A 13,137-nucleotide genomic window follows, 5' to 3' on the forward strand; every position below is an offset into this window, starting at 1 on the left:
GAGGAGTGGTAATGACTTGGATTACTTGTAAACAGTATAGACCATAAATGGATATGAATAACATGAATAAACCAAATACAAGAGCAAAACACAATTTACTTTTCTGCTATGGTTTGAAGACAACAAAACGAATGCTGAGTTAAGAGGCAGGACTCACCCTGAAACGGGAGAAGTCAGAATAGGAGGCATCATAGGTTTTTTGGTGCGCTTCCACCAGGGAGGAGATCATCCGGGCCTGTTCCTCATTCAGCCGTGGCCTCATCGCCTCCCTGGCTGCCTCCTCCTCCTTCCGCTTTAAGATCATGTCCTTCTTCCTCTGTACCTCCTCGTCTGTCAGGATGACTGGAAAAGAGAATGAAGAGTGAAAAGGACAGGGAATAGGAATGAAATTAAGTGCAACTTCTTCGTATGGAACTGAGAAACTGAATTGAAAAGAACCACTCACTCACTCACACCTACACACATATTTTCTAATTGCATCCTCACAAAGAAAGAAATGATTATTGCAGCTTATTGCAGTTACCCAATAAGGTTTTGTTTCTTCATTATTTCATGAATCATTCTGCTTTTAACTGAATTACGGTCCACACCAACGTTATGGCAACTTATGACAACAGGTCAGGTTACATAAAAAGCAAGTAGCAAAAAGTTTAAATCTAGTTTGGAATGCCGCTTTTTCTTAAAATCCTCAGATGAGAAGTGGATGCAATCAAGAGTTAACTCTATTATCACCCCAAGTATCTCTGAATGGTAATTGATCTGGACTCTTCTCCCCGTCTCTGATCTTGTGGAAGTGAAGAAGCACACAGCCATGCACACAGTTTCTGTTGCCAGATGACACCCTTTACTCTGTCTCCATCAGTGTCCCGGGTACAGATAGGGGAAAACAATAAGAGATGCAAAACAGGTAATTTCACTGATTTAATTATGGCATATAAGCAACAAATGGTGACAATACTGCCAAAGCATTGAGAAGATACTTTAATGTTTTTTGTGTCATGTTGTCTGTCTTGTTATTAAGTGTTACAGTTCAGTTTATGCTGGCTCTCTGTCGGTTCTATGTTTCTCTAGTGACAGTTAAGACACTAAGATTAATGAAATGGAAAAAAAACACCCACACAGAAAAGTGTGTTGTCGATTGGTACCTGATGATAATGTTTTGATAATAGCAATAACCTTTGGGGTGTTTGCTCATTCATAGCATGTTTGCAGAGATGTGCTGATGTGCCAGGCTACTGGCTGAACTGTCAATCTCGGGACTAATGAAGTAGGAGCAAGCACACAAGGGGACAACATAAAGGATAATTAGCTAACAACTCACAAAGGAATAAAGTATCAAATGACAAAGAGAAATGCCTGTCTTTGCCCATGTTATATTTCTGAATTTCTGCCACAGTGACTAATTACTAACAGGCAGTCAACTGTGCAGAGGGGCAGACAGAGTAGCTGCCAAAGAAAGGCAGATCCACACCCACGAGGTCCCAACATATGCAGATATAACAGTGAGACTGCAAGCCACACACTTGGTGAGACAAATGACACAAGCTATTTTACTGGCATGAGTTTCATGGTATCCTGTTATTAGAGAGGTTTAGGTTTAGAGGCATAGAGGCACTTAACCTTTGGAACAGTATGGCTGAATGTTATCCGCTCTTACATCCTCTCAGAACATTTTTTTAACTGCCTTCAGCGCAGTGCAATCAAAGTTTTAATGCGCATATAAACGTAGTGGGAAACACCACCCAGAACAAGCTGATTTTATAGTATCTGTTCACCTATTCTTGACTTTGTCTGTCAATAACTTATATAGACAAGTCAAATGGCTCTATATTCTTTAGGCTATGCAATGGTTAGTATACATTTTGACCAGATGAACAAATAAAAACAGCTTGTTCTAGTAATGATCACTTTGAGAGACAAAAACTAATATAAAATAGTACTAATATGAAATTAAATAGTGCTCTGTGCATTTTATACTGTTTATCTCTTTGTGTCCTTGGAAAATGTATAAACAACTATATTTAAAGTTGACTTTCAACGATTTAATTCTGTATTGCAACCACAGATGCAACATTACATAAGCACATCATGTGGTGATGTGGACAACAACAACAACAACAACAGTTAAGCTGCACAGGCTAAAAAAAGGCAACTGAATGAATCAGAGTGCTGAGCTAACCAAAGGATTTACTTTGCTTTCATCTCTTTTAACCCACCCTCATTAATTAGGCTTTGGGTACAGTCCAATGTCCATCCAGACCTGTGCCAGGAACAGGCTGCCTTGAACCACTGCTTGTGGTGAGGACATCCAAGTATGCAGCAAGAACCCCAATCCTGAATAGGCACAGTTTGGTCAGAGTTTGGCACAGGCAGTCAAAGCAACTATTCTAAGGCTGGGACATGAGTGAACCAGCAAGTTCTACTGCCAATTTGGGCCCAGGATGGCATCATTAAAGCAAGTCCACAAAAAAAACTAAACAAGAGACCATCAAAGGAACATCTTGACCACCCCACAGGCCTTGGCAGACAAAGACCAGTTAACCAAAAGAAAGTCTGCTGTTTGGAAAAGGGTGGACTGGATGTGGTGATGTGGTGTATTGCAAAGGCATGGCAAAGTGGAGGAAGGAAAGAAATCATGGAAAGAAAGAGACAACGAAACAAAAGAAACAACGACAGAAAACAAGAAAACGACTTCAACGAGAATCGAGAAAAGGGACAGAAAACAAGAAATGAAAGAGACAAACAAGAGAGGCAGGCAAAATTAGGGTTTGGTGAACAGCAGTAATGTCATTAACCCAGGAGGGAGGGGCAGGATGAAGGAGGGCATTTGAGGACAGCAGAGTTCTGTTGTTGTGGGGGACAGAGGTTCATAGCAGGCTTACTCATTAACCAGATGAGTGACCAATATTTACCCCTCAATCACACAATGAAAGAACGTCACCACACACCCAGCACTGGTGTGATATATGTGAAGTTGGATATTGTGTGTTGCCAAACTGCCACAGAAATGTGATCTTCAAAAGGTAAACGCGGGTCAGTGAAGCAGCAGGGCGCCCACACACACTGAGCGTCATGAATAGATCATAATGAGACTGATTGCCAGGACGGCTTGGGGTATTTTCACATCAAGTGATGCTGAATTTTCTCTCTAAAACGGCATTGATCTCTTTGAGCTATGATCTAAGCAGCATTTGTGTGCTGCTTAGGTTAGATATTGCTTAAGAGCGCATACTTGTCAGGGATGTTATTTGACTTGAAATTCATTTGCTGGTTGGATTACTGCTCACACTGATGTTTTATGTATTGCAAAGTTGCAGTGAGTATAAAATGTCCTCTGAAACTGTTGACAAAGATCTCAAGAGCTTAATTTCAAATAGACTTTATGTTGTATTTCACAGTTTTGAGAACTAAGATGACAGAATGAAATTCTCTACCATCTCAGGACCGCACACGTTGTCTGAATCGATATGGATACGAGTACTTTGAAAGATCACACGTGCCTAGAGGCAAGATTCAAATGATACAAAGACACAGAGACTCGGTGGAAATGCCAACTGGTGCGCGTCTACAAAACGCAGTGCTGTCTGGGGCTGCTGACACTGCTCCGAGAACCACAGAGAAACAAATGCTCAGCCATCACAAGGACGATTAAATGGTGATAATACAAGGGCTGGTAGGTTCTCAGCCTGACACGGAAGAAAGTGATAATTAGCATCTTTCACAGAGTCTTAAAGACTTACAAAATGGAAAAAGTAGACCAACATGTAGGGATTGTGTACTTGTTGGCAGTTGTCATTGGGCCCTTGCACTAGCTCCTAAAAACTGCTTTAATTGGAGCCTGTTTTGCCTCAGATAACGTCAAATCCATGGAAAGATCTGCAACACCTGTGACAATGGTGATGGTCTAAATATTCTGTATGAAACAGACCATGATCCTGTTGAGTGTTTTAAGAGTCCGTCATCGACCACCCTTTTTCTTTCATTTTTAAAGGACTTTTCTTTTTTTTTTCTACAGCAGTAACAGGAATTCAGATGAGAGCAGAGATAATTATCGCTCCAAGTAGGTCATTCCCTTACAGCAGCATTTGTATGAAATTACTTGGATTCATCATCCATTACCCTGCACAGCCTGCAGACACACGGCCACTACTGTATTATAAAAAGACATCACTTAAGCACTATTTCTAAATAATGAAGTTCTGATCCTATTCAAATTAAATCTTCATTACATGTAGCTAAAGAATAGGATTATAAACTTAGACACATATTAGATATGTTAACTGAATGCCCATGTAATTCCAAGTCACACATCAAATCCAAACAATTCGGAATCGGGGATTTATGGTAATGCAGGTGGAAAGGATGCTGACAACAAAGGAGTATAGTCTAAAAAGGCGAGAGAAAGAATATGAATCTGAGAGAGGCACACTGGTGGGCAGCCACACAAGCTGAATTATCTCAGATGTGGGGCCATTTCATGTCAAAAACTCTCCCACGATTCATAATCCTTTTACAGATGGATGCCAGTACATATTAACATGGCAAGCATGCAAACACAACAATGATCACATACAAAAGCAGTGTGGTCTTTCTGGGTAACCCCTGTCAAACAAGGACAGAGTGAGTGTTTAATACACACAGAGCTGGCACAGATCACAGCGGGATCAAGCAGACACGCACACACGCGCGCACACACACACACAGACACAAACACACACACACACTCCTGAATGCCTGTGAAACTCACACAAAGCTGCCAATATAAACAAGTAGGTATGCACACATATACGCACCTACATTCAGTAAGGAAATCCTAATAACCCTAAGTTAGATCAAATAAACAAAACACATAACATACATCCTTCCAATCTATCCTGAATGCTATTGTCAAGAGATTTTAATTTGCATAATCCCATCAGATGAATGCCTTGAACCAAGGTTTTACATTTTGCTCCAAAAAAATGGCAGCGTTTGGATCAAAGAGGTGGAACATTTCAGCTGAGTCAAACAACCTTTCAAATATAAAACAACATTCAAACCGGAGAAGATACGCAAAGTATAGACAGACAAGATTTGACAAGAAGTTGATTGATGCCACTTAAAGCGCAATAGCACAGTAAACCCCACCCGTCTCGTATTTGAAGCAGGATGAATCACACTAACCCTTATTTGCAGCTACTATCTGACTTAAGCCTGTCTTGCCATACGGTGCAGCTTCCCTATGCATGTCTGCTATTGTCTGCCTCCACACTGCAAATCAGATCAATTTACACCTTACCACGGATTCTATTGGTTGCTGTTGCTTGCAGTACATCTTTAAACATTGCATTAAACGTTATTCAAGCAGGAGGTTCAGCCTGCTGCTAGTCTCAGCCAAATCGAAACGGATCTCTCACATTTGCCTGCACAAACAGCGCAAACACACACACACACACACACACACACATGTTCATTCCACACGCTGTTCACAGATGTGGGTGGATTTGTAGATAGATTGTATATACAGTAGACAACTACAGCAGTGGGAAATGTCCTTTCGCTTTTAAGTTTTTTAAAACAAAAAGCGATTACTACATTTCGTGTTGCAATGGCTACACTGCAGGTTCAGCCGCAGGGATTTCTATGCCAGCTGTGATAATGAATATTACATAAAAGGAACCTGGAGAGAAGGCAAAGATATTACATTTTGCCATATTCTAATCCTCAATATCACCCTCTGTAAAAAAAACATTTTGTGTCATCTTTTGCAATTTTACATATATACATTATGGTATATTTGATCCACAAAAGTACCTGAATTGGACTGCTATTCAGTGTGCATGTTTATCACAAATCTAAATTTGAGTCACAGACAAAAAGATACATTGTTCATCTTTGGCACAGTATGTTTCATACATAATACAATGGGCTGCTGAATTTCAAGAATTTCTTTTGTATTTCAACCACCAACAAGAAGACTGACAAATGTTGTCCTTTTCTTCAATCTCAGCTCTAACCCAAACCAATCTAAATGCTTTGGAAAATCTAAAATTATAAAAGTTGAAACCCTGCTGGTACTGCTGCTGTCAAAAAAGTTTACTTACACTCCTTCATCATGCCAATGTCGATGCAGCGCTTCAGACGACAGGCCTGGCAGTGGCGACGGTTGTCCTTAGTGATGGTGCAGCTCCCATTGAAAGGGCAGGTAAAGGTGGCTTTGCGCTTCATGCTGCGCCTACAGGAGTCCAAAGTTATTCAGTTACAATGACTTGAAACTTGAAACTGCGTGTCCTTTCGGAATTAAAGAACATCAAAACATGGTGTTAACAAGAGACGGAGAAAGCGAGACATGGAGACGGAGAGAGATGGTCTTGCGTCATCTAAAAGCACCCTATTTCCCCATTGTGTATTTATCTCCTCATCTTTGTCTGCCTCCTCCATCTCTCTCTGTCCCCCCCCCCCCCCCCCCCCCCCCCCCCCCCCGCATGTCTTGGTCTGTCTCCTACTGTATAAACAACTTCTACCTGGCAACATAAAGCTCAATTAAAGCTAAACTAATCTACTTGTTCCCATTTCAGTACCACACTGAAAAAAATCTATCTGGTGTGTTAAGATTTGTTAGAATGGTGTGTGTGTGTGTGTGTGTGTGTGTGTGTGCGTGTGCATGTATTTATATGCCTGTGTGTGGGTGTGAGTGAAAGGGAGAAATTGAGAGGAAAAACATAATCAAAAAGAGAAGCAGAGGCATTGAGACAGTTTTGCACAAGGACACATACTGCAATATGCCAGCTGGAATTTTGATTTGGCAAACAAGTGCAACTAAGAACATCAATCACTTGTCCTCTCAATTTTGCAATGTGTGTGTGGGCCAAGGTCGCACTAGGGCAAGAGAAGGACACGTGGCAGTTGTTTCGTTTTTCAAAAGATTATGTAGTTAGAAGACGCATGCACGCACACACACACGCACACACCCTTCTAACGTGCTCATCATCCGCCACATGAAAAAGGCTTCAAACAAAACCGAGAGCAAACCAAAACATGACCATGCACATACAGCATGCTTGCAGAGCCACTCAGGGAGGACACCAACCTAAAGAATCCCTTGCAGCCCTCACAGGTCATGGCATTGAAGTGGAAGCCAGTGGCCTTGTCGCCGCAGACGCCACAGATCCGTGGGGCGTTGCGGTCAAACTCCTCCGGTCCGACCACCGACGTTGTCACCGTCATGGGCTCCATCACTGCAGGAAGAGTGAGAAGAGATTAGACTCAGCTTCCACACATGGTGAAGTCATACTGCTGGTCTCCCATATGTTCACAAAAAGCAGCCACAAAAACATCCAGAGGTTAGGTTTATAGGCAGAAACGTTTAGAGATTGCCCGTGTATACACTTCACTTACCTCAACGACAACCTTTAAAAGCTTGTGTTGTGCTGTGTGGGAGTGTGTGAGCGATGCCTGTTGCTCTCTTTATACAGACAGGTGTTGGGCAATTAGCATATTAAGGGACTGACAGGCACACTCTGAAACGCTTGGCTATTGGCTAAATGACTCCGCAGACACACAAAAATATATACATACATAAATTAAAATAAATAAATACATACATACATACATACATACACATAAAACCAGTCCTGACCTAAGACACACTGTTTTAATGCCAGAGTGAATTAAAGACTGAAGGATCATTTGCTAAAGGCTAAGAAATGACTGATAAATTTAATACTACAAAGATGAAATCTCACACACACACACACACACACACACACACACCATCTGGCTGTTCCCTATGAATTAAACAGCAATGGCGTGTGTAACACACACCAACAGGCAAACTGTAAGAAAACTAATCAATCTAAATCTGTACAAAAAGTGCCTATGTCTGAAGTTTTATTGAAATGCTCAGGCTACTCCGAGAGACCGACGAGGAGAGAGGGGAAATGAGGAGGCCTAATTAGAAAAGTAAAGAAATGTGAAGCCTCGAAATTGCTTGATTTTCTGCATATCAATTTGTCATCATGTGTTTTTTGCAGCTGATGTGAGGTTGAATTCTAGACAGTTCCACCCCTAAAATTGCTTCTTTTTATCAACATTTCAGAGATTTTTTCCATTATCAGCTGTCTGCATGTCACATTTTGAACTGATTCCCTGATTGTTCCCTTGATGACTGAAGCTGCCCAGGCTCTGAAACAGCAAAGCAGCATGAAACCCTAACATTTCCTCCAAAATGCTTCACAGTTGCGCTGAGGTTTGAGTGTTTGTATTCAGCTTACATATTGTCTTGTGGATGACAGATGCCAGAGAGTTCAACCTTGAGGTATAGCTTTGATTCTTAGTTCATATTTTATAATTCTATAATCGGATTCTTATCGAGCCCCTGCCGAGGCGCCCCTGAGCAAGGCACTGTACCCTCAATTGCTCCCCCGTCTGCGAAGGGTGGTAATGTAATGTAAGTCGCTTTGGATAAAAGCGTCTGCCAAATGATAGTAATGTAATTACATATAGACCCTGTATTATAATAAAAAAATTTGAATAGTGCAACAGTAGTATAAGGCATTGTACTATAAAACTGGATTTGCTATTCTGGAATATAGAGGGTAGTGTAAACAGAGTAGAAATACTACATATGAACAAGGTCATGAGTGGCGAAGACGACAAAATGAGAACAAGAATGGGGGGTTGTACAACAGGGAAAACCAGCTAGCAGTCACGTGGCTGCAGTACATAGCCGGGAGATGATATGCGCAGAAGTGAGACTCGTTTCAAGTCAAACAAGGACAAAGACAGCAAGCCCGGAAGAGTGATGGGTGTCAGGAGGGAAATGATTCATCGTGGGTGACGGGATGCAGGTGAAAACAAGAGTGAAGGATGAAGACAAACACAGTTAGACTCCATTTGGTCTCATTACCTCTTGGCTAGTTGAAGCTTCTGCATCAGTTCCCAGGAACACTCACACTCACGAGCCAGGAGCTACTGGCTGTGAACCATCAGTCTATTACATGGAACTGGCCACTCCAGGAAAGCTCGACACACACACACACACACACAGAGTACTGCAGCTGGGCTAAACAATGTTTCAAAAAGAGTTCAGCAATCAAGACAATACATGAAGTTGAGGCTGTAATGTATACTCATTACGCTCAATGCTTAATGTTACACATCTATGTCTGCTGTGTGTGAGTAAAGCTTGTTGGTGCCTGCACTACCTGTGACCAGAAGGGCTTGTCTCATTCACAAAACATACATACATACATACATACAGGATTTCAGGTTACAGCAGGACCCGGTTGCACAAATAATGTTGACAGGACACACACACGCACACACACACACATACATACACACTCGTGCCATTATTCATTGTGTCACCAAAAATGTGTTTTTCTAATCTAGCAGGGAGTGAATCATGCAAGAGTTAGAGGAAGTGCGACACAGAAACAGCACGTGAAACACTTCAATAAATCCACAACAACAGCTACAAAACCTGCATTTTAATTAATAGTTTGGATATGCAAAAGATAAATTGGGCTCCAGGTCTGTAATCAAAAACACCATTGGATTTTTCTCCCTCATCCGTCTCTTGCCCTCTTTGCTTTATCCATTTTCTCTCAAATGATTGTTATTCGTAACACCATTACATTATTACCATTTTATCACTTTAAAGTCGGTATGATTGATTGTCACAACAAAGTTAGATAGAAACAACGCAGGCTGTTTATAGTTATAGCTCTTCTCCATCCTTCTTTCACACATTAAACAACCCATTTCCCATATATTTTCTATATATGGGAATAATAAATATACGTATAACGTTTGGTAATGTATATCTTAAAAGAACACGCCATAATCATCATAGAAATGTTCATCTCTGAAAAAGCCTGAGTAAGAGATAAAAGTGTAGTAGAAAATTTACAGAACATCAGAAAAAGCTTGTCTCTGTGTATCTCAATTTGGTAATATTGTAGAACCGTCAAGTTAATGGTATTTGTAACATAGTGGACAAGAAGGAATTTTCTTCAAGCTTACCAATCATTTAGTAATGTAATTATTTTTTTGAAGTTGGTTTGCTCAAGGGTCATTTGTGTTTTGATTTTATTCCGGTATTTATACCAAAAAGCAACCTGAACTCAATTGGGAGAAACCAGAGACATTTATGCTGGACAAAGAGCAGAACAAATAATAAACAGATAACCGGTGGTATATTGTATTACAATATCTCCATACAGTACAGTATTTTACTAAATCACAGAATTCGAGCACTGTGGGGACTGGGTACACAGCTGACTGTCCTGAAATGGCCCGTTGACAATGTGGAATTGTTTTGTCAGGCCAGGCCAAAGCTCTTCACCTCACACCCCCGACATCAGCCATGTGACTCCAATCAGACACTGCTCCTATGGTCCTTACTGGGCTCGACACAATAACACATTTCGGTTGTGTTCGGTTGATACAGTTGCAATAGATTGAATGGATTAAAGAATATGGAAAGACTTATTCCCTGCTTCAAAGTCACATCCTGAGGGTGTGTATGTGCAGACTGGAATAGTTACACTCAGAATGCGTCAGGATTTCTGTTGTTTACTGCAGCCTGTACAATCAAACAGAAACAGAAAGCACAGCAGCATCAAACATGAGCTAATCCTTGTCCACCAAATTGGCTGAGACGCCTCTATTCTGACACACAGGCCACCCATATTTCAATATTTGCAAGACAGATAGAGAGAAGTGCACTGTTTTATTAAAGCGTTTTGTTTGTTTATTGCAGAGTAAAATAATTATTAAAGAAATTTTCGTGTTGTTGAGGTTAATGATGATGTTTAAATGCTATCAATGCTTCCCATCGCTCAAATCTTCTTCTTGCCGTCATCTATCCTCTGACATTCATTATCCTCATTATCCTGACTCTAAGTGACATAAGTGACGTTAATGTTTGTTCTGCAGCAGAGTAGAGTGCTGCTGAATGCCATTCAGTTCTGCAGATATTCATAAAACCCACTGCTGGCATACAAAGATAAAGAACAGTGAGTGTGACTCATTAATGCAACATAACTTAAAAAAAAAAAAAACATTCACAAAAGTTGTTACTTGCTAAATGAATAAAAACGCTTGTTCCCAACTCAAGCATTATGATGGAGTCTACCACAGTTTATGAATGGTGAATGCATCACAGACACACCAGTCCACCATCTGCACATTCAAACAGAACATTTATCCCTGAGCAACAAATGGCATGATCATAAAGCACATTATGACTGTGGCTTTACTTGTTTATATTCCCTAAATTAGTGGTTCTCTTTCTTGTTTGGGGACTATAGCACTGCACAGCTCCCATCTCTCCCTGCTCCATCCAAATCAGGTGTGGGTAGGCCAGGGAGAGATCAAAATACACTGCTGCCATGGACCAGGATTGAGAAACACTGGCTTAGATTTTGCTGAATAGAGGGGAGATCGTTTTTAGGGCGAAAAAATTTGAAAGTATTATGTAATATACACAGAAGATGTTTTCTTGCTCTTGAACTCCTTCCCAAACTGTCAGAGCTGAGACTAAGTGACTTCATTTCCCCACTGGTCTATGTTTAAGGACTCAATCAATCATTTAGAACTTCAATTCCTTACAATCAAAGCACACCAAACAGAAACATTACTACTATTCAAATCTAAACTCATATCATCAAGTGTTTTCCACCGATCATGTCGACGGCTCCTTCTTGACCACAAGCTTCAGAAAAATCTTCCTGTCTGTCTGGTTTTCCATTTTCTTCCCCTGCCCTCTTTGCCCCTTGGACGCCAGTCAACTGCTGCACTGCGATTGTCTTTGTGCTTTTCTACAATCATAAATCTAATGTTCCAGTTTGCAAACCATATATGGTCCATGAGCCGCTACAACAACAAGACCGCCAGAATGAAGAGATGGAAAAAGACATATGTTGTGCAATATAACAAATGTAGATGTATTGAACTACAATTAAGCTATAGAATAACACTGCATTTCCTCAAAAGTTTGTGTGAGGCTTTCCATTAAGTTGAGGATGAGGTGATCTTATCAATGTATTGATTAACATGTGGCAGTGCCATTAAACATAATCAACACAATTGACTAATGCGTCACTACAATGCTGAAACCAAATGATTATGATTAATGAGGGTCTGCAGGTTTTACCCATACTGAATGTGCCATTTTTATACCCTTAGAGGGAATCTAGATCATTCTTGCTGCCACTGAGAACAAATGTGTTGATGTTGGAAAACATTAACTGGACAAAGTCAGAATGCAAAATGTGCTTTAACTTTTGTTTCAACACTTCCCCACAGGCCCCAATTTAATAAGATTCTGTCCCACGGACCTCTTATGGGGAGACTTCTGTTGTTGATTTAGGGACAACATGTACTTGGTTACTGTGAAAACTATGTGAGAAAACAGGAGTGTTGAAAGTGACACCAAGGATCAACATTATCAAGTTCCAGTAAATGAAATTAAAGAGACATTAAACCATTACTCACTTTGCTGAAACCCCCACCCCAGAAACTCTCCAAGGGACCTAGGACCTGGACCCTGGACCCCGCCCTGAGAATCAATAGACCATCCAGAATCCAAGGCCAACTTATTTCGTCATTTTGAAGCTTGTGTCCTTTACTGATGCCACATTAATCCACATTGAGGATATGCCGGCTCACCTAAATGTAAGATTCTGGTGCTTGTATGTATCTTTTCATGTAGTATCATGAAAGCACCACTAGAAGGATGTCGAACAATCTGGTTTACCCCCCCCTATTATCATATGTTTGCAGAGCGAGCGTGTGCTGCTGGAGGGGTCACACTTGGAAACTAAGTGGGCTAGAGGTTAAAGACACTGTACTTTAAAACAAGGAAACCTGACTTTTAACGACTGTACCAACAGCAATCTGCACCGCACTCAACCCTCGCCATCTGGGTAGCTGTTCTGCAGCAGCCCTTTGACCCTTTGTGGGGGCAGCAAGAGCAAGGAGAATTACCCTTCAGCGATCAATGAAGTATCCTCTTGGTTTAAATCACCTCCTGCTTACAGAACAGCAGTGTACTTGTAAGGTGTTCCTTCTTGTGTTTCTGTAGGAATTCCAGTTTTGCCAAGCCTAGACAGTATGGATCCTTAGCCTTTACATAATTGCTATTTCATCAGG

The 13,137-nt window shown here is 40.9% G+C and overlaps 1 protein-coding gene across 3 annotated transcripts in view; it reads right to left on the reverse strand.

Annotated features, from left to right (window-relative positions):
- Nucleotides 1-13,137, reverse strand: part of LOC143007852 (vitamin D3 receptor A) — a 60,681-nt gene that overhangs the window by 14,260 nt on the left and 33,284 nt on the right. For all 3 annotated transcript variants that reach the window (XM_076159335.1, XM_076159336.1, XM_076159334.1), the window contains 3 exons: nucleotides 7,070-7,217; nucleotides 6,084-6,214; nucleotides 158-342 (listed from right to left, as the gene is read on the reverse strand). In XM_076159335.1, coding sequence (XP_076015450.1) covers nucleotides 158-342; nucleotides 6,084-6,214; nucleotides 7,070-7,215 — 462 coding nt within the window. In that variant the 5' untranslated portion in view covers nucleotides 7,216-7,217. The remainder of the gene's footprint in view (nucleotides 1-157; nucleotides 343-6,083; nucleotides 6,215-7,069; nucleotides 7,218-13,137) is intronic.

This window comes from Genypterus blacodes, unplaced genomic scaffold (assembly GCF_046128005.1).
Source record: "Genypterus blacodes isolate CSIRO-AG114 ecotype Tasmania unplaced genomic scaffold, CSIRO-AGI_Gbla_v1 ptg000094l_1, whole genome shotgun sequence".
Lineage (NCBI taxonomy): Eukaryota > Metazoa > Chordata > Actinopteri > Ophidiiformes > Ophidiidae > Genypterus > Genypterus blacodes.